This window comes from Cebus imitator, unplaced genomic scaffold (assembly GCF_001604975.1).
Source record: "Cebus imitator isolate Cc_AM_T3 unplaced genomic scaffold, Cebus_imitator-1.0 Scaffold259, whole genome shotgun sequence".
In the NCBI taxonomy this organism is placed as follows: Eukaryota; Metazoa; Chordata; class Mammalia; order Primates; family Cebidae; genus Cebus; species Cebus imitator.
The window spans coordinates 4,232,678-4,255,764 of NW_016107574.1; the positions used below are offsets into that span (position 1 = coordinate 4,232,678).

The 23,087-nt window shown below is 41.4% G+C and overlaps 1 protein-coding gene across 1 annotated transcript in view; it reads left to right on the forward strand.

Moving 5' to 3' along the window:
* Positions 1–1,058: 1,058 nt before the first annotated feature.
* LOC108283381 (VPS10 domain-containing receptor SorCS1) overlaps positions 1,059–23,087 on the forward strand; it is a gene marked incomplete at its 3' end in the record, with an annotated part of 485,878 nt that continues 463,849 nt past the window's right edge. The window contains exon 1 of the mRNA XM_017499712.2: positions 1,059–1,802. Coding sequence (XP_017355201.2) covers positions 1,245–1,802 — 558 coding nt within the window. The remainder of the gene's footprint in view (positions 1,803–23,087) is intronic.

Sequence of the window (23,087 nt, forward strand, 5' to 3'; positions counted from 1 at the left end):
GATACAGTAGCACTGGGCCAGGCACCGAATGACACAGAATAACTCTAAGTACTGTGCCTCTTTTCCTGTATTTATTTGTTATGCAGATATGTATTAGACTCACAATAAATATTTATTGAATTAATGACTGGCAGATTTCTTCCCACGTAGGGTACTGTGCCAAGTACTGAGGATGAAATGGTAAACAAAATACAGGTCACTTCCTCCAAGTTGCTCGAAATTTGATCCTCCTGTCCTCAATGAGTTTGCAGTCTCTTAGGGAAACCAAGATATATCCGCTTACAGAACGCGTAGTGGAACCTTAGGTTTAGGAAAGTGTTTTCTTACCTATGATTGCATGCAAGAAAATTAGGTTCAAATTCAGTGAATGCTTTAGAAGGTTAGGAGAGAAATTTAAGCCTTTTAATTGATGGGGAAAAAAAATCTCCCAAACTACACACACACACACACACACATACACACACACAGGCGCGCACACACACACACGAGATCATTTAATTACATCACTCTCTGCTGCTGCCTTTCCGGGATCTCCCCCAGGCTGGGACACACAGGCTCTGCTCCGGGTAAGGTCAAGGTGCCAACTCAGGAAGACTAAGAGAAGGAAGGAGCAGAAGCCCACCCATCCCTATCTCCTCAACTGGAAAAGACCAGAAAGAGAGAGAAAAAAGGAAACAGCAACATAGACTGATAGAAACAATAAAGCAGGAATTGGAAGCTGGGGACAGAGCGACCGCTCCGGGAGCCCGGGGTTCACCGCCCCCGCGGGCAGGGTGCGCGGACTCAGCGCCGGGACCTGCGGCCGCGGGGGCGCAGAGAGGGCGGAGGGGAGAGGCGGCGGCAGCGCCCGCGAGGCCGAGGGGAGGTCGCCGGTGGTGCCTCCAGCGCCCAGAGACCCGGTGCGCAGCGTAGCCCTGCTGCGGGACGCGGCGCCCGGAGCCCCAGCAGCGCCCGCCCTCCCTCCCGCGTCGCCCGCCAGCGCCCGCACCCGCTCCGCCAGTGACTTCAGCTCAGCTCCACCCCCGCGCGGCGGCTGCTCGCTCCGTCCGGACCCGCGCTCGGCACAAGCTCAGCCCGGGCGAGCGGCGGCCACCTGCCCGGCGCCGCCTCCGCCCGCCCCCACCGCGGCCCAACTTGGATGGAGTTGGGGTCCTGAGCGCCGGCCCCCCACAGCCGCCAGCGCAGAGCCCCGCGCCGCCGCCTTTGGTCTGGGACCCCTCTTTCCGAGGCTCTCCGCTCCCGCGATGGGAAAAGTTGGCGCCGGCGGCGGCTCCCCAGCCCGGCTGAGCGCGCTCCTCGCCGGCGCGGGGCTCTTGGTCCTCTGCTCCCCGGGCGTCTGCGGCGGCGGCTCCTGCTGCCCCCCGCCGCATCCCAGCTCGGCCCCACGCTCGGCTTCGACCCCTAGGGGCTTTTTTCACCAGGGGCCGCCAGGCAGGGCTCCTGCCACGCCCCTGCCTCTCGTAGTGCGCCCCCTGTTCTCAGTGGCCCCCGGGGACCGAGCGCTGTCCCTGGAGCGGGCTCGGGGCACTGGGGCATCCGTGGCGGCTGCTGCACGCTCCGGCCGGAGGAGACGGAGCGGAGCGGATCAGGAGAAGGCAGAACGCGGAGGGGGCGCGAGTCGGAGCCCCCGGGGAGTGCTAAGAGATGGAGGGCAGCAGGAGCCTGGGACTCGGGAGCGGGACCCGGACAAAGCTACCCGCTTCCGGATGGAGGAGCTGAGACTGACCAGCACCACGTTCGCGCTGACCGGAGACTCAGCACACAACCAAGCCATGGTCCACTGGTCTGGCCACAACAGCAGCGTGAGTAGATGGGACTGAGGGCAAAGGGGTGGAAAGATGGAAAGGGTTAAAGTCCGCTGTGTGATCTGATGGAGAACTGGAGGAAATAGGGTTTCTGGACTTGGAGATGCTGCAAACTGGTTTCTGCCTACTTCCCACAAGAGTTAACATCACCTACTAGGAGACCAGCCTCCACCTCTCTCACCCACCAGCATCATCAGGGTCCTCTCCAAATGCCACAGCTTCAAACCGAGGAGTCAAATTCCTGTTTCCTGTTGCCTTGGTCGCATTGGTGTGTGAAACCGAAGACCAGGCAAACAGAAGGGTTAAAGTACTCCTAATACAGAAATGAAAGGGTTAAATTTCCAGGCAGGCTGACATTTCCTCAGATGACTTTCCCTTTACTTGCCAGACTTACGTACTGGCTCAAGGAAGATTAAGAAGACCCATATATGTAGGCGTTTTATTTTATTTTATTTTTAATTTCATGCATAGCTCCTAACCCCTTCTTCCCCACAAGGGAGGAGGACGGCAGTGGAGAGTATAAGGTGTTCTTTAGAGGCTCCTCTGCTTTAGGGGATCAAGTGGGTGCAAGTTTCAGGGCAGGAACTCTCCAGTATCTTCTCACAGCACTAGTGAGTGTGTTTTGAGAACTGGGGCTTTCCAGCCCGTGAATGAGCGGTTGTTCTCCGGCATGGTCAGTCTCAGGAAGATCAGATATATCCCAGTGACAACAACTCCCTGTTCTCCCCCATTGCCTGACCTCCTCTAATGAAGAGCACAAATAAAGACTTAACATTCCCTTTATGAAGGCAGGAAAGGGATTGCTGAATTCCAGGAGGCTGGATTCCAGGGACTTAGGATGCAAGTCCATGAGCTTTGGTCATATCAGGAAAGGTTTTAGATTTTCAGAAAAGCTTGCATGTCTGCAATCCGAGGGAGCTACTCCTGTTGAAATTGAACCTAGAAACTTCAATGAGTTGAAATAGTAAAGAACTAGCTTTGATTGCAATAACTAAACATGATTTTAAAGTGTGGAAACTTCTCCAGGCAGCAGCAAAGAACATAGAAACCAAGGATGGGTGAAATGGGGGGAAAATTCCAACTTTTAGAGCTTCAACCAGGTAATTGAGATTATAGTGTTTGTAATATGCACAATCTGTGCAGCCTGGTACCTTTAGAAACATTTTCGGCTATGATGTAATTGCCAGAAACCTTCCCAGAGAAGTGCCACTTTAGTGAGTTGTGCTCATTGTCAGCTTTTTAATGTGAGTTGTGAACATTTTAAAATACTAGTCTGTCATTATGAATTCCTTGGGTCCGTAGATATAAATTGTATTAAGGCAAATCATGATAGATAATATTTTGTATTGATGTCTCTGTTCTGAGAGTAGTAGCAGGGTTTTCCCTACAATTCATGCTTCATGACAGAGGCTGTGATTTTATATAGTTCTCAGGAGTGGTTTGATCAAATAAATGAAGCTGAAATCCTTTCCATTCAAGTTCTGGAGACCCTTGCCCTCATTCCTTACCTTAACTATTATATCTCTCATATCGTAGCCACTAAAATTAATCCTCTAATTTGAACTTGCATCTTCTTAAACTGATTGAATAACTTTCGCACTGCTTTAAGTGATTAACTCAAAGCTTCTGGCTTTCAGGGGGGTTTTTAAACACATCAAACATGTTAGCTCTTGTTGTATTAAGAAGTAAAAGACTTTGGACTCAAAATATTTCTGGCTTTTAATGTAATTCAAGCTGTAAAATATCACTCACCCATTAGACCTCTGTTTTTTTTTTTTTTTTTTTTTTTAGCTCATCTTTTGAAAGATCTTGGAAAGAAAGTAAAGTAGAATACATCTTTGGCAAATTTTTAACTTTCATTCAGGAAATGGTGCCAATCACTGCCAACATTTAAAAAATAATAACAAATGGTGCTTAAAATTCTAGTAGGGCTTATTAGGGTCAGGGCATTGAACATGCCTGCAGGTCTAAGATAATGTAGGAAATAAGGAGTTGACTGTTAAAAGTTTTGATCACTCAAATCATGTTAACTAACGAGGTGAGATATCCGCCCTCTGAAGTGTCTTATTCCATAAAGACCTCTCCTGACCCAGTCTGTGCCCTGGTCATCATACACAAAGGTGTTTTTACTTTTTCTTTTTTAAGTATATACATGCAGATAGTGGAGAAAGAGAAATAGTCTTTATCCATGTCCTCTAAAACAAAGCCAGTCCTACGTATCTGGACCAGACTCAGAGAGAGTTTAAAATATTTTTAAAGGAAAAGAAAGCAGAAAGAAACTTTTTTTGGCAGTTTTGTAGAATGCAAAGCAGAGTGGAGACCTGATTCCAGTTCTGCTTATTTGTGGTTTGATCCAAGCAAGTTTAGTGTCCTCTGAATGTGGATTTTCTCATCTGTAAAGTAGGGGCAATGCCTGTCAGATTAACTGCAGAGAATTAGGAGACAGGCTATACATAAGAGGGCAGTGTGACCTGAAAGCCTCACACACCTGTTTGGAACTCTCACAACAGTTCACTTTACCCCAGAGTGGAAAATCCGCTCATCTAAACCTGAAGGCCGGGCTGGGGTAGAGGGGGGAGATTTAGGGGGACTCGTCTCTTTTCACGTTTAGATGTCCTCCCCTGTAGATCTGCTCCAAAACCCCTTCAGGGCCACAGGCAATGCACATCCTGTGAATCCCTCTCATGTTTAGCAAAAAGCCTTTGCTGAGAAGAATCTCTGATTATGACAACACCTGCATTCAAGGTGCAAATGCATGGTAATTATAGGCTGCCTGTCAATCTGGTGAGGAATTCTGGATGGTTCACTCACCTCCTTCCCATCTCTTTCCTGCCCCCTCAGCTGTTGGACTTGAGCAGTTGTATAAAGACATGTCTGTTTTGCCTCGTCTGTGGGTGTGATGTGATTCCTCTGTACTGAAGTCTCGATTGATGGAAACTGTTGCTAGAGTTGGTGGAACACCTGGGGGGATCTTCTGGCATGAAAGGTGCTGGGTATGAATCATTTGTCATGAGCTTGGTGTCGTAAGCAAGAACATATTGTTCCCACCCTACTCATCCCAGGCATGCTGTGCCCTGATCTAAATTTATATAGTAATCCTTAGAGTGTTAAAATATATATTTGCCTTTATATGTATGCATAATGGTGTATGTGTTTATTCCTTATTTCCAAGGGATTTTAAAGTGCTACAGCATGAATCTTTATAAATTCATTCGTAGGTAGTAAGTAGGTGACAAGTGTTAATATCTTTTTTTCATATTTTTATGCCAAAGTTAGGTTTAATATTTCAGTTCACCACTCTGCCCCTTTCTCACTGGCAACTGTATTACCAGATTTGTTAACAGAGGGTTTTACTTGACTTCTGTTTTTCCATGATGGGATCTTTAATGTTACATTTATCATAGCACATGATGGACTGCTTGATTTCTGTGTACCTCTTTGCTTCTAGTTAGTTGTTCTGGGACTTGACATTTACCATCCAACATTAGTGAATAAATTGAGTCTCGAACTGGGCCGACTTTTGGGGTAGATGCCTTACATTCATCATCTCACTTCATTTTTCACAGAAATATCAAGAGTAGGTGTTATTATTGTCATTATGTACAGGAGGAAACTGAGGTTCTGAAAGGCTAAATGAATTAATTGCCAAATAGACACAGGAGGTCAGTGGCAGAGCAGAGACTGTCACCCAAAGTGGTCCTACTCCTAAACTGCACAGAAGGGCTTGTCCCAGGGACTTTAAAGTAGAGCAGAAAAACTCAGATCTTTTGGAATCTGAGTTTTAGATAATCCTATCTTGAGTTAATTTCTGATGATGGTGGAGGAGGACGTACTCTTAGCTGGAAGCGCTGCCTCCTTGTAGAAATGCGAGGACATTAACATGTGCCTGTCACGTTGCACCCTTTACCTTAAGTAGTGATTTGGTTGTTCTCTCATCCACCCACCTCTTCATCTTCAGTGAGACATGGAATCTGCACCTGGTGATTCAGTGAGCAAGAGGTAACCTGCGATCATTCAGCTTTCAGCTTAGTTGTTCTTTAGGAATACATTCCTTTTCTAATTTAGTGACAAATCGGATATTATAGACAGGTTGGCTATGAATGCTTGACTTGGCTATACACTTTGATACAGTTTGTTTTGTGGGGGGGAGCTGACATTTCACAAAGTAAAATGATAAAAGATTTTAGCTTTCTCTAGCAAGCCCACATAATTCCTTCTCTGATCAGTACTTAATGCTATATGAATGCTAATGTGGTGTGATTTGGAAGGCAGTGGATTTGAAAGCAAACAGATTTGAGTTTGAATCTTAGCTGTCCTGCTAACCAGCACATTGCCTTGAGTAAGTCACTTAAATTCTTTGAACCTCAATCTCCTCATCTAAAATATGGGGATAGTATATCTTTTAGAGGTTTATTCCTAAACATGTGACATCATGTGTACAAAGTGCTTTGTTCATAGTAAATGCTCAATAAATGCTACTTACATTTCTTACATGAAGAAAGAGTTCTCCATTGCAATTAAGAATTGTGAGTTATGATCCTAGCTGTATACAAAAATTGGATATATAGTCATAGCACGTTGAAATGTTGTGTCCTCGATTTCATCTTCTGTAAAATGGCACTAACAGACTACACTCCTTTACAGGTCAAAACTAATTTAATCCCTTGTTTATATAGATACTGTGTACCTACTGCATTTAAGTAAAGCGCACTAGGAAGTGTTGTGGATGCAGAAATGACACAATGACCTATACCCTTGACCTGTAAGGGAAGAAACCTTTTATTTCACAAGATTCTTCCTTTTTCCTCAGTTCATATGCATATCTATTTAGGGGAAATCAAGTAATTTGAGATCCCAGAAGGACATCATTTCAATCTGGGCACATGGGTTTGCAGCAAAACATAGTTTATTAGGTTTGTTATATTACATCTTCATGTTAAGGAACTTGCTATATTTGGACCCCCAAAAAATGCCTAATGTGAAAATTGGAAAGTAAAAATTTCTTAGATATTTAATGAGATTTTCTAGAGAACATTGACGTGAATATTGACTCTCAGAATCATATCCACATTCTTTTAAAGAGAGACCTTAGAAATTCATAGGCTAGGGCAAAAAAAAGCAGATATACTAATCTCATTTATATATGAGAATAAAAATTGCTCCCATTTAGGAGTAATTGCTATGTGCCAGCATTATGCTAAGAACCTTATACAAATTATCATATTTACTTTTAATTCCACAAATATTTATTGAGCTCCTAATGTTTGTCATTCACTGGCATAGGGTTATTTGTGAAGTGCTATACAAGATGAAAAGAAATAATTCCTGCCCTCTGTGAGTTCTTGGTCTTATACCCAAGAAACTTCTTAAGAGACAGCAGGAGGTGCACATTGTCTAAGACAGAACTTGCTGTAGGAGGTCAGGGGAGAGTTGAGCATCTTCTGGCTGGGGTGGCCTTCAAGCTGGTTTGTAGAGTAGGTACTTCAGATGAACCTTGAAATGTAAAGAAGATTGTAAGTAACAGTTGGAAATTATTACAAAGATGTTTTTAGCTGAATGGATGTCATGAGAAGAGATGTAAACATTCCTCTTTATATCCAGGAATTTAAATTACTTTATTTAAAAACTATGCTTAACTAAAGTTTTAATCTTAGGAATGATTGAAAAATATGAGTTAAGCAAAAAATATACACATCAATCTTGTATTAAATTTGGGTACATTCCAAGCCCAGTAGGAAAGTAAAAACCTTTATGGTCACTGAGAGATATGACTGCCCTTATTTGCACATTAAATCTTAGCTGGAGTCATCAGTGTTTCATTTTTACCTTGACATTTTCCATACAGAGTTTTCACAAAAGGACTTTCTTTTGTTTAAGTTCTTGATGAGAGAAATCACTGCTCAGGCTGCCTCAAGGATACATTAATTTGACTCTCTGCCAGCTCATGTTCAGTCATTAAATGTATGTAAAATATTTGTCCTGTTTTTGTGTATGTCTCCATTACCGTTCCTTATTTTGTGGCTAAAAAGTGTAGAGAAGGCACTCATGTCTCCTGGAGGGGAAACTGGCCAAGCTCTGCAGTGGCCGAAGGGATGAGAGAGAAGAGATATGTTCATTGCAAGGTGAGGCCAGGCCCCATGAAAGTGTAGTGGTTCCTCTCAAGGAGCTCAAACTCTGCTCCAATTGTTTGGATGGAGTAGGCAAACAGTTGGCAAGAAACAAAGGTGGAATCTTACTGTGCAATGTTTATAATGAAAGAACAGAGCTTGTTGTAGAATGTAGATAGGAAAAAAAAAGGACGTGAATGCTCTGTCCGAAATCCTATGTGAGATTTTACACACACATAAAAGATATTGTGTCTATTTCTGTAGCACACCTGAGTGTTTTTATACCACTTTAGATCAGTTATAGCCCTTTTTTTCTCTTTGCAAAATGCTCCAGTTTTCAAAGATCGACACATTACTTCATTAACTTAATGTATTTTTTCTCACCACAATTCTGTAAGTTTGGAAAGACAAATGTCATCTCCACTCTCAGATAAAGAAACCGAGAGGTTGCTATTAAGTAGGTCAGTTAGTGGAAAAAGAAGGTCAAGTAACATTTGGTAACACCGTAGGACTGATTCTTGGTTTGGCACACTGCTGGTTTGGCACACTGCTGGCTTGCCACAGGCAAGAGTTAGAACATAGCTGCACCCTAGCCTCATGGTTTGTCTGAAACCCATGCACCTGTGTCCATAAGGTTTTCCATTGTGGGAAGAAGACTGAATATTGGCTGTAGAGCTCCTGAGTTCTAGGTTCAGCTTTTCAAGTTGTCTTGGGCTTCAAAAAAAGCACCCTCATGAAAAGTCATGCTCTTGTTTAAACCTCTGAAGTTACCTTAAAGAGTGATGATGGGACCTTTTGGTAGTGAGGTTCCCAGTAATAACTTGTCTGCCATATGTATTCCACTGCAAATGGCCTTCAGAGATGAGATTACTTATGACTGGGTTTATTGCAATAGCAGCTTGGGGTATAAAGGAGGTATAGCCATTTCTTCCTCTCTTTAATTTTCTTATGTAGTTAAAATCTAGTTAAAAGTAATATTAAAGGTGGTCTCACTACCTATGTCCATGTAGGAAACCCAGAGTATCCATCAACATTTTGGAGCCATACTAAAGAGTGCCTGTTGGTGCTAATGGGTTTTACTTGCTCAAGTATTATAATTGAGTTGCCACCTATTGCTTTTTCTAATTCTAACTTTTGGGGTGAGAGTGGTAAAAGAGAGCAAAGAAAAGTTTGCTAAATATCAGGGACAACTCTATATAGATAAGACACATTGGTTATAACGGAAGTCTCCCGTAACAATAATAATATGAATAACCACCAATGTAGTGAACAGCTTCCCTGGAAATATAATCTGGAACATCACCGTATGATTTCACTTGATTCTCACAATACCTTTATGAACTACACATTGTTATCCTTATTCAAAAGCTGCAGAAGTTAAGCTTAAACAACTTGCCCAAAGTTACCCAGCTAGAAAGTGGCAGAGCTGGGATTTGATTTTTGCCCTTTCTGGCACCAAAGATCTTTCTGCTAAATCATGCTTTGGGTTTATTTTTGTGTGAGTTTATTTTGAATGGGTTTATTTTTGAGTTTCTTTAGAAAGAACTCCACAATTCAGTGCAGATGGGGTGGTAGGGAAACTCTTGGTATGCATGACACATCTTGGGGGTCTCATTTTCACTTCACCCCATTGTCAGGTCACTGACACTTTACTTGACAATAAGCCACTCCATGATGCAGCTTGGGTTAAAGCGCTAACCTCTGTCCATTCCCACAAGTGGCTTCTGGGGGTTATTAATATGTGTTATCCTGTTATCCTGGGAGGATGTGTGGGATGGGCTGTTTGGTGTCTCCCTGCTGACTAATGACCCTAGAGTGGCAGTGTGCACAACGTGTACACGCTTTAAAGAAAGTGCTAGTGAGAATCATGTTATCAGACAACCAACTAATCATGTGCCCTGGAACCAATGGATTGATGCCTCTAGTCATCTTTCCCTAACAGAGTAACAAGCGCTGTTGAGACATAAAATTATGAGGCATCAATCCTTCTGCTCCAGGACCTTTGCTGGTTTGGGGAGGGTGGGGGGTGGGCAGAATAATGGTCAAGATCTTCCCCTTATCTCAGCAATTCCCACTGTACATTCTTGATTATAGTTGTTAAAGGGAAAAAGGCTATTTTAGGCCCATTCGGCACCCTGGTTTAGAAATTTATCATCTGCAGACCTGCTCGCCCTGACTTGTATTTTGCTGAAATAATAGAAGAATTCTTAACTGGGCAGGTATGGGCTCACTCATAAGTGCCTGGGGCAACATTTCACAAAGTACTGTCCTCATGGGTCCTGCTTCTGAATGTCCTGATGGGGAGAAGGGACGGGGAATCTGTATGTTTTAGAAACTCCCTAGGGAGTCTTGGAAACACTCAGGTTTAAAAATTATTTCCTTGAGATTTTTATTGAGTTTAAGAGTCCATGGATTTCTTCCATTATCTGTATAATTTTGTGTTAATATGCTTTAATTTTTCCAATGGAGAGATGCAGCCCACAGTGTTTATCAGCTTCTCAATAGAAACCATGACCCCCTGCAGCGAAGGCCTGGTGGAATGGAAGGCCATATAAATCACATGGGACAGTACAGAGTCATCCAGGTGAAATTTCTGTCATTCAGCATATACCGAAAAGTTATCTTTCATGGCTGTCCATATAACCATAGGCAAAATATGTCTTAAGTGGCAAAAAATATTCATGATTTAAAATTCGACATAATTTATTGGGTTAATTGCCGACTCTACTATCCACTAGATATGTGAATCAATTAAAAGATTGATTATATGAATTTTTATAAATGTTATAAATTTATAAGTTATATAAATTTATAACATTTATAAAAATTCATATAATCAATCTTTTAATTACTTCATTATTCTATATAATAATTATATAATCATTGATTATATAATCAATCTTTTATGATTATATAAATTATTATATATTTTTAATTGGGAAACTCTCCACAAAATACCAGAATAAGATTATGAAATGGCACAAACTTAAATCCATTAAGCCAGGGATTTTTTGTCTATGTTGTCCTCTCATATATCCCAAGTCCCTAGAAATATATCTGGAGGCTGGGCGCCGTGGCTCACACCTGTAATCCCAGCACTTTGGGAGGCTGGGGTGGGTGGATCACTTGAGGTCAGGAGTTTGAGACCAGGTTGGCCAACATGGTAAAACCCTGCCTCTACTAAAATAAATTAGCAGGCGTGGTGTCAGGCACCGGAAATCCAGCTACTCAGGAGGCTGAGGCAGGAGAATCGCATGAACCTAGGATGTGGAGGTTGCAGTGAGCCAAGATGGTGCCACTACACTCCAGCCTACATGACAGAGTGAGATTCCATTTCAAAAAAAGAAACATACCTGGGAATAGTAAGGATTTGAGACAGATTTTTTCAATTATTATATACTGTAAAATTAAACTTTTGTGGAAAAAAAGCAGGAAACGTAAGACTCAAAATGTTTGCCAGTGATTATGATGAATGTTAGGATCCTATGCAAGGTTTCTTGTGTTTCTTCATTCTTTCTGCCATTTCTCAGTAAATGTGTATCGCTTGAGTTATTTTTAAAAGTTATTTTAAAATGAAAATAAATGAAAGAGAGAGCACATGAGTTTGTGAACTTGGCCTCATTAAAACTGAATTCCAGGCAACAACTGTGCAAAGAGCTCACATTTAAGTTGCCTGTTTCCCTTCTAATCACTATTGTTGGGAGACAGTCTGGTGTCCAGGCCTTTTGCAAAACAGAAAGATCACTCTGTGTCTGTCTCCTGGGTATGCAGCAGCATGTGCTACCAGGCCTTTTGTTTGTCATTGCCTTTGTTGATTCCAGAGAGAATGATCTATGGTAATTTCACCAACCCGACTATATATATCTCAGAAATTCCTGTGACATCCATTCAGCCAATAAAACAACACATATTTTCGTTTAAATCCCAATCTCTGTCCTGATTTTGGTCTCCATCTCCACATCATATAAGTATATATAAATATGTACATAATAAACATGTGCACTCTTGTATATCTGCATACATTCACAGCAACATAAGCACCAATATACAACATTTAAGTCTCCACTCTTAAAAATGAAATATTAGTATCATAAGGCCACGGTAATCATGTTTACTAATTGTGCGTGCTGAGTGGAAGAAGAACTCCAGAACAAGGAGAGATGGAAAAACAAAAAACGAGAGGAGATAGAGAGACAGCAACAACAGACATATGGAAGACAGAGAATGAATAAGAGAGAAGAAAAGGGAGAGGAAGAAAATGAAGGACGAAGAGGGTGGGAAAAGGAAGAGAAAGAACATAAGTGCATGACAAAGGGAGAGAGAGACAGAAGGAAAGTCAGAGAGCAGAGGCAGATTGAGAAGAGGAGGAAAAAGGAAAGGTGAGAGACAGAGAGACCACAGACAAAGAAAGCTATATGGGGAGACAAAGACAGAGCTGTGATGGAGGCATATAAACAAAGCAGGAGAATCACAAAAGAGAGTAAGGGATGAAAATAAAAGGCAAAACTGTCAGTGAGTGTATTAGCCCATTCTCACACTGCTAATAAAGACATACCCAGGACTGGGTGATTTTTAAAGGAAAGAGGTTTAATTGACTCACAGTTTAGCATGGCCTGATGGCCTCCAGAAACTTATAATCATTGTGGAAGGGGAAGCAAAGAGATCCTTCTTCACATGGTGGCAGAAAGAGAGGTACAGAGTGAAGGAGACGGAAAGCACCTTATAAAACCATCAGATCTTGTGAGAGCTCACTCACTAGTATGAGAACAATGTGGAGATAACCACCTCCATGATTCAGTTACCTCCCACGAGGTCCTATGTGTGGGACCCCTTCCAGGTTGTTTTCACGGTCCATCAGTGAGTGTCTGTGGCTTTTCCAAATGCATGGTGCAAGCTGTCAGTAGATCTACCATTCTGGGAGATGGAGGATATGGTCCTCATCTCACAGCTCCACTAGGCAGTGTCCCATGGGGACTCTGTGTAGGGACCCCAACCACACACTTCCCTTCTGCACTGCTCTAGCAGAGGTTCTCCATGAGGGCTTCACCCCTGTAGCAAACTTCTATCTGGATATCCAGCCATTTCAATACATCTTCTGAAATCTAGGAATCTAGGCAAAGGTTCCCAAACCTCAATTTTTGTATTCTGTACACCTACAAGACTAACACCACGTGGAAGCTGCCAAGACCTAGGGCTTGCACCCTCTGAAGCAATGGCCTGAGCTGTACTTTGGCCCCTTTTAGCCACAGCTAAAGCTGAAGCAGGTGAGATTCAGGGCACCATGTCCCAAGGCTGCACAGAGCCTGTCCACTAAAGTATTTTTCCCTCCTAGGCCTTTGCATCTGTGATGGAAATGCCTGCTGTGAAGGTCTCTGACATGCCCTGGAGACATTTTCCCCATTGTCTTTGTGATTAACATTTGGCTCCTCATTACTTATGCCAATTTCTTCAGCAAGCTTGAATTTCTCTCCCTCCCCCCAATTTCTCTGCTTCCTCTTGAATGCTTTGCCACTTAGATATTTCTTCCACCAGATATCCTAAATTATCTCTCTCAGGTTCAAAGTTTCACAGATCTCTAGGGCAGGAGCAAAATGCCACCAGTCTCTTTGCATAGCAAGAGGGATATGTGTCTCCATCCAAATCTCCCCTTGGATTGTATCTCCCAGAATTCCCACTTGTTGTGGGAAGAACCCAGAGGAAGGTAATTGAATCATGGGGGTCAGTGTTTCCTGTGCTATTCTCACCATAGTTAATAAGTATCACAAGATCTGATGTGTTGATCAGAGGTTTTTGCTTTGGCTTCTTCCTCATTTTCTCTTGCTGCCACCATGTAAGAAGTGCCGTTCACCTCCCGCCATGATTCTGAGACCTCCCCAGCCACGTGTAACTGTAATAAGTCCAATTATACCTCTTTTTCTTCCCAGTCTTGGATATGTCTCTATCAGCATGAGAAAAGACTAACACAAAGAGTGACCTTTACTCCAGTTTGCAACAAGTTTCTCATCTCTATCCGAGATCACCTTAGCCTGGACTTCATTGTCCTTGTCACTATCAGCATTTTAGTTAAAGCCATTCAACAAGTTTCTAGGCAGTTTCAAATTTTCCCACACTTCCTGTCTCCTGAGCCCTCCAATTCTCTAGGAAGTTCCAAACTTTCCCAGATTTTCCTGTCTTCTTCTGCACACTCCAATTCTCTAGGAAGTTCCAGACTAACATCTTTCTGTCTTCTTCTGAGCCCTCCAAACTGTTCCAATCTCTGTCTGTTACCCGGTTCCAAAGCTGCTTCCACATTTTTGGGTATCTTAACAGCAATGCCCCACTATTCAGTATGAATTTACTGCATTAGCTCATTCTCATTCTGCGACTAAAGATATACCCAGGACTGGGTAATTTATAAAGGAAAGAGGTCTTAATTGACTCACAGTTCAGCATGGCTTAGGAGGCCTCAGGAAACTTACAGTTATGGCAAAAGGGGACGCAGACATGTTCTTCTTCACGTGGCAGCAGGAGAGAGAAGTTCAGAGTGAAGAGGGGGGAAAAGCCCCTTGTAAAACCATCAGCTTTCATGAGACCTCACTCACTATCACGTGCAAGAACAGCATGGAGGTAACTGCTCCCATGGTTCAGTTATCTCCCACCAGGTCCCTCCCATGACACTTTGGGATTATGGGAGCTATAAGATGAGATTTGGGTGAAGACATAACCAAACCATATCAGTGAGTGAGAAGAACTTATAATCAAGTCAAGGGTATAGAAGATCTGGGTCCTAAGAAGACTGTGTCCTTCCAAAAGCACAGTGCCTCTTTTGCCTTTTGCTTTGAGTGATTTTGTACCCAACCATGTCAGACGGTTAGCAGAGGCAACCTCTCTTGCATGTGGGATGACTTTGAAGCCATATGTTGGTCAGAGGGGTGTGGGGTGGAAGAGGTTCATGTAGTATTTATGCATTGTTAAGAATCTCTTAAGAATGATTTCATTTTAGAAGTGTGACTGATGTTCTAGATGGTGGAAAGAAAACTTTTAACCTTTCCTCTTATACCAGTTCTGAATTTTTAACATGGGCATGCATTTCTTTAATAATAAAAATACTAAAACATGTTTTAAGTGGCTGTTGTGTCAGCGCTGTGCTGAGTACTGGGAATACAAAGATGAATAAGATCTGATCTTTACCCTTGAGGGTGCATATTCTGGTGGAAATAGACCCATAAACAGATAAATTGCAATTTACTGTGATAAGTACATAATAGCTGTAATAGAGTTTTGTGCAAAGTGCTATGGGAGCAAAGCTGAGTGGGGGACAGCTAATTTTGCCTGAGAGTGGGAGGTAAGGTCTTAAAGGGAAGTGACATTTAAGCTAGGTCTTTATACAGGAGTAAGAATTTTGCAGACAGAATAGGGCGGGGTAGGAGAAAAGGCCATTTGTGCCTGTTTTTAACGCTCTGTATCTTGGGTCTTGGCTTGGTCTTAGGTTGTTAGCACAATCACCAAGCTGTGACTGGGAGAACATTTCTTCATCCTCTTAATGTCTAAGATATTTGGAACCAAGGCTAACAGTGTTTTAAAATATCAGATTAGATTCCACATCTTAGAGCATCCTGTTAAGTTCTTGTCCTCAATCTGGACAAAGTAATCTGATTTTCTCAGAGATAATTTGCTCCCCAAAATCTTCACCCCACCAACACTTACAATCAAGAATGCACATGTACATGCACATACACAAATCCATTTTAAAGCATCACCATCTTCTCTCTTCACAGTTAAATCTGATTAGCACAATGGTGATGGGATTTTTTATTGGTTATTCTGTATGTTTCTGCTTTTAAAGACTTAAAAGTGGTTGTTTTTGGTATTTTCTTGGACATGCTTCTCAAATCAGTATTAGAGACAAGTATATTGGGATAAACTGGATTGTTACCACTTATGATTAAAGCATGATTTTTTTTTACAGCAGTAAGAAAGTGCAGTAGAATATTTCACTCCATGTATTTAACGTACAGTGTATGTGCAGTGTATGAACACTAAATACATGGAAAAGTCCCAGAAAAAGGTTGGGTTTTAATTGCTTGGCCCTTTCTGTTCTTCTTGTCTGTCTTCTAAATAAAAGAAAAGAAGAACAGAAAGGATCAAAGCTGGGGAGGAAATGTATGTATAGTCAGAAACAGAGGGCATATGTACTCTCAGGACTGGCTTACCAGCCAGTGAGTAATTGAAGAGATACCTTTATGGTCTTTCAGTTCCATTCCTTCCTTGCTTGTAAGTCTCAGCAGACTGTTGTTTGAGATTATGTTACAAGGCCTTGATCTGGCTTTAGGGTGTTGTCACTTCAGAAATTTTTGCTTAGCATTTTGTGCTAGGTAGTAGAGAATCAATTTAGGAATTTCATCATTTTGAGACAAAAATTAGTTGAGAAAGAGCTTTTCAGCAGATCCCAAATATGTCCTGAGACAAATGTCTATCCCCAAAGATTGTGAATTAGCACCCTTCCAGCCAACTAAGCCTTGGTTTAATACCCTCTATGAAAGTTTCCTTGATATTCATTTAATTTAGATTAAAATCTTACAGTAGGGAGAAGGGAAAATTGTATTTGCCTTAAAAGCTCATCAACTTTAAAATAACGTAGTACCTCTCACTCAACTTAAATGCGGGTGTTGAAAATACCTTTAAAGAAATGTTTGCATTCCCCATTAGATGGAAAGACTTAATTTATCTTTTGCTGCAGGTAGGATTTGAGGTAGTTTAACATAGTGGTTGCCAAATTATAGCCCATGGGCTATATCTGTCCTACCACCTGTTTTTTTATTCCCACAAGCTAAAGATGGTTACTACATTTTTAAATGACTGGAACATCTAAAGAAGAAAGATATTTTGTGATATGTGAAAATTATTTGTTATAAAATTTTATTGGAACATGGCCACACTCATTCACTGACAAATGTCTATGGCTGCTTTCCTGCTACAACAACAAAGTTGAATAGTTGTGGCAGAGACTGTATAGCTCACAAACCTAAAATATTTACTCTCTGACCCTTTCCAGGAAAGTTTGCCAAATCCTGATTTAGGAGATTGGAGAGAATGTCAGCGGTGAGGCACAGTAAAGGTCCTGTGATTGTCACCTGCATGCCAACTTCAGTGTTTTGTGGACCCTTGGTTTTCCTGGCTCAAAAGCATACATATTCCTGAGCATTGTAGATTTCCAGTCACAATGTGGATCATCTATTTTCTGTATCTGCCCCTTTGCTCAAGCTGTTTAAAACTTTGCTGCCTATGTTTAAAAACTCAGTCTCCCGTGTGTGTAGCCACTTAAATTCTTTCCATTAAGTCATCATTTGGATATCAACTACTTTCTGAGGAAGCCTTCAACACTTTCAAGAAGAAGGGAAGCCTAAATGTTATGAAGAGAAGATCTGATCTTATGTGCCAGGTCATACTCTCTATATCTCCCTCCAAGCACTAAGCATCATGTAATGTGTGTTCCGATTAATGGTGAGTTTCTCAAGGGCAAAGCTTCATTTCATTTATTTTTATATGCCAGTATTTGGCACATAGGTGATTTGCAATAAGCATATATTTTTTTCAGGACACTAAAGCAATATAGAATCTTTTTATTTACCTCTTTTAGTATAGAAGATACATGATCAGCATTGATATACCATAAAGAAAGGCTGCCTGGATATTTTTCACTGTCCTGATTCCTGAAATATAAACTCTCTGAGTTGTCTCATCCAAATTGTTCTACAAAAGCGTCCAAAAATGAGACACAGGGAGAGAGAGAGGGGAGAGAGAAGGAGACAATCAGTGAGAGAGATGGAGAGAGGGAGAAAGAAAGGGGCATAGATTCAGATCAAATCAGATACATTGAAGGTCACAGCTCCCTTGTGGCAGGGAGGGTAGGGGTATACTTTGATAAAGCATGCTGTTCCAGTGGATAGGATGGGCTGATGGCTGCCTGGTCAGGGATAGTACTGCCAAAGGCCTGAGAGAAAATAGCTTCATGCTCTTCATTTAAGGAGCTGTTGCAGGAACCAGCCCCTGTGATACAAAGTTTCAGCTGAGCAAGAATGTTTAATGGTGATGACATATTGCATTATGAGAAATATAAAATTGCATTTGTGATAATGGACTGACTTGAGAGCACTGTGACAATAAGAGAAAGGATTGTAGGTTAAGCCTACATTTTCTTTCAGGCACATTTACCTGAAGCGGTAAATTGAGAGTTGCTGGGTTTATCAAGTGAGTTTGGGTATGGTAGAATTTCCATTAAAGGTAGTAAGGACTGTTATATACTTAGGACTTGGATGATAGTTAATATAATAACAAATAACACTTACTGGTTTTTTACTATGTGCCAGGTACTATTTGAAGGGAAACACATATCTGGAACAATAGGAAGTAGGTACTGTTATTCCCTACACATGAGTACAAGGAATTGTATTATTCCCAGTACAATAGGAAGTAGTCCCAGTCATTATTCTCTAAAAAGTCTAGGTTAAGCTACCTAACCTAGAATGAGGGGTTAAGTAACTCACCCAAGGTCACATAGAAAGCAGATGGTAGAATTGGGAGTTGGGAAGTTGGGGTCTAAAAACCCCAGACAGTTTAGACCCCATGGAGTTGGGGTCTGAAAAGCTCACCTTCTAACCACTACATTCTACTGCATTTAGAACGCTATGATATATCATCTTCAAGTAGCCTCAGATTTTTCCTGTATTTAGTGATTGCTAATTATATCTAGTACATGTCGGGCATACAACAGGTGCTGGGGATTCATTCATGGTCAAAACCACTCATGCTCTGTAGGCTTTGAGACATTATGATCCAGGATTCTTTCTGGGAAGTAGGCTTTTCAAAACACTCAAAGCTAACTCGTTCTTTTGGAGTTAATTGAAAACATTTAGAGGAAACTTTTTTTTTTTTTTTGAAATGAGATGAACATTTTTAGGCAACAGGTGGAGTGCTGGTTGTCATGGTTTAAATACCACATAAAAATGAATTTACAGAAATCTATATCTACAGAGACAAACACTTAGGGTTCTCCTTAGCATGGACATTGGTGAATTAGTATTTTTGTGTGTGGGTGTACGTGAAGGACATTTATATAGACACACATGTCTCTGCTTCTGCTTCTATGTCTATATTATAAGCTATACTTATACCTGAAACTGGATAATTGCCTTCAGCGTCTCTGCTTTGTCTTCAAATTTTGAGGCAAATTCTGTTATATAAGGATGCAATAAAACTGCAGAGCTACTTTCCTGTGAAAACCAGGATTCCTGCCCCACTGGTATGATTAAACAAACAATTTATGTGTACATGCAAAAATGATGAAATTGTTTAAATTTCAATAATAGTTAAATAAGGCACTGACTTTAAAATAGAGCTAAAATGATAGTCATTTTGCAAAGAATTTGGGTTCCTTTCTTTTTATAATAGTTTGTTCTCTCACCTGGAAAATGCTTCTCTCTATTGAAAAGTTGTTCTTTTTTCCTCCCAAATCAGAAACTGTTTTAGTTAGATTGCGTGTGCACTTGCTAACTTGTTAGATTTCACCTTAACATTTAAGTTGCCTGAATTCAATCAGAACAAATTTGGATTGTCTGACCTCGATTTATTATTAAAACTTCCTTGTAGCTAACTTGTTTGTATTTTTAATGGACTTTATTATTTTTAGATCTGCTTAAATTTTATTTATGCTCAATTCTTTTCAAAATTATGAGTTTATAATTTCATTTCATTTCTTTGTTAAAACAATTGGTATGTGTGGGTAACTTTTCTTGCACATTGATTTAGACTATAACAGGGTTTCTTACAATGTAGTATTTGGACCACCATCAAGAAAGAAAACCAGGATAATAAATGTTTTTTGCATCTTTTAGACAAAGCCATTTTTGTAATCTCCCAGTCTGGGATGACTGACGAAATGTTTCCTTCCCAGAAGTTGCTGATCTCTGGCCTTTCTCTAGGATCCTCATTTTCTTCTTTTGGTGATTTAATTCAGTCACATTCACTTTTTCCTGAATTCCTGGTAGTGTAACTAACTTGTACCATCAGGAAATGCCCTAATATATTTGCCCAAGACTTTCCAACCAAACACTCCACTTTATTCATTGCTTGCCCCATCTCATCTCTCACTACCACCCACACTGGTGCTTATCACATTGTTTGCTGATGGATATGAACAGAGAAATATAAATGCTTTTACACTTCCCCCTGCATCCACTGGCATATGGAGATTATTGCCACCTTGTTGAAGAGGGAGATGGATTAAGTAGCACCATGCATCCTGCTGGCTTAATTCTTTAAAGGAGACACTGCAGAAAGCCTTCGTATATTGACATAACTATTCTTTTTTTTTCCCTTTTAAACAGTGTGGTGTGGATATTTGTTACACGTATATCCTTATAATCCTGTAAAAAATGCAGGCAAGTGACTGAATGCAAAATGTCTCTCTGTCCCCATCGTGATGCTGTCATTTCTCAAAATTGTGATCGCTCTTATGTAGATAGGTTCTAGCAAAGCTATGCTGAAAAGAGAGAGGAATGTCAAGGAGTTCAGCAGGTGGAGCTGTTCCCTACGAGACAGTGCTGAACCTGGCTCTTCAGTTGGGGCTCCGCTGCTCACTAACAAGTGCCCAATATGTCAAGGCCATGGGCTCTTATTTGTTTAGCAGAGGCCATGTAGCTGCAGGAGCATGTTTTTCTTTAAACCCAGGTGATGTTCCACAAGGATATGCCTTGTATATGATGAGATGGGGCAGTTGTGTGCCTAGCTCTGTGGCTGACCATTTTGATACTCAGGCCCATCGTCTGTGGTCAGCAAAGAGATACAGGAGGAAGGAGAGGGTAATGGTTAAAAATATGGACGCATGCACCCAACAGTTTTGAGTTTTGTTTACTAACTCTGCATCTTCGTTTTAGTATTATTAACCCTATCATTTGCTTAACTTTTATCAGGGCTAAGAACACAGAAATCGTCCTCCTTTCAAGTGGTTCAAAGTCTAATGGGAGAAATAAATAGCTGAAATATAATTTGGTATGTGAAATACACAGGTATTTATAGATGAGGAGAATCTAGCCAAATGAGAGTGGAGTAAGGGGAGGGTATTGGTAAAGATTTTGAAGAAGATATCACATATGATGTCTCTGATAAATATAAAAGATAAATAGGATTTTCCAGATGAAGACATGAGAAAAGCAAGCTCTAAGGAGAAGAATCAGCATGTGCAGCACCTCAGAGCATAAAAGGGAACAGCCCATGAAAAGAAGGGAGAATGCAGAGTGGAAGATGGGGTGGGAGATGAGGCTGGTGAGAAAAACTGACATCATATCATGAAGGCCCTTGCAAACTAGACTGAAAGCGTTTGGGGCTGGGCTTGGTGGCTAACACCTGTAATTCCAGCACTTTGGGAATCTGAGGTGGGTGGATTGCTTGAGAGCAGCAGGCTGGGTAATATGGTGAAACCCCATAACTACAGCTACTTGGGAGGCTGACGTGGGAAGATGGCTTGAGCCTGGAGGTGGAAGTTGCAGTGAGCCAAGATTGTGCCACTGCAGTCCAGCCTGACAGAGCCAGACCCTGACTCAAAAACAAAAGCAATGAAACAAAGCAAAAAATTTGGACTTTATTGTGAGGGTATTAAGGAGTGACATAATCAGCATCTTAGTTTGGAAGAAAAACATGTAGCAAAAGTACACTGGATGGGTGAAACATTGGAAAAAAGGGAAACCAGTTGCAAAGCTACTTGTAGGAGCCATTCACCATTGAACTCATTTTCAAGGCATTGTGTGAGTGTCTGACCATGGATACTGACGGTGCTTGTAATTTTTACACATATTTTCTTAAGGTAACACTATAGAGGTCAGGGCCAGTGCACGCAGTCTGTCACAAAACATGTATGATCAAGAGTGGTATCTTTTCTCTCTTATATACTACTTTGTTTTTTGCTTTTGGAGGTATAACATATGTCCTTAGCAATTTTAGAAACTAGATACAGGGAGGCCTGTGCTAGGAGTCAGCATACCTTGGTCGTGGCCCCAGTTCCACCACAAATTTCCTGTGTATCTAATGATAGTAATTTTAGTTCTCTGGGCTTTTTTCTTTTTCATTCCAAAATGACAATGCCAGAGTGGACAATAACGAAGGCCTTGTCTGTTCCATAACCCTGTCGATGTGATGCTACTTGTGATCTAGTCATGATGACATTGAAGAAGAGGTAGGAGAAGAACCGCAGGTGAAACTGGACAGTACACTCAAGTACTAATGATTGAGAGGGCTTTCTAGGAATAGAAAGTATGCATTTGGGCTGGGTGCAGTGGCTCATGCCTGTAATCTGAGCAGCTTGGGAAGCTGAAGTGGGTGGATCACCTGAGGTCAGGAGTTCAAGACCAGCCTGATCAATATGGAGAAACCCCATCTCTACTAAAAATACAAAATTAGCTGGGTGTCATGGCACACGCCTGTAATCCCAGCTACTAGGGAGGCCGAGGCAGGAGGATTGCTTGAATTGGGGAGGTGGAAGCTGTGTTGAGCCGAGATTGTGCCATTGGACTCCAGCCTGGGCAATAAGAGTGAAACTCCATCTCAAAATAAATAAATAATTAAAAAAATAAAAAGAAAGCATGCATTTGAGCCATACTAAGAAATTTTAGTATAGACCAGTGCACAAAAAAATATATACAAATGTAGGCTGTGGATAAATCTTCTGAGCATACATGTGATGTTTAATAAATATTCAAAGTGAATATTAAGTAGCTTTAAGGAATAGAGGACATCGACTTTTTTCATCACTATGCCTAACACAGCGCCATTCTCCCAGTAGTATTTGAGAACTGTCCACTGATGAAGATGATCTAAAACATTTTTGAGCGTCGTTGAACACTTAGGCCAGAAGAGTGCTTGTGGTCTCAGCTGCTGTTTGCAGCACGTGTTTGCTGTGACACAAAATCCAAGCTCCCACCACGAGCTGATTTTCGCAAAAATCAATCACTAGTGGGAACTCTGCTAGAATCTGCCTCTCCTGGGCACACATTTTAATATCATTTCCTCCTCCCAAACCTCTGCCAAAGGCTGCACTTGGAAACCCCAAGAAAATGGAGAATGGCCCCTAGGAAGTAGCAAATAAGAGGGCGAAGCCGGGATCCATTTTTCTACGATTGAATAGGAAACCTATGAGAGATTA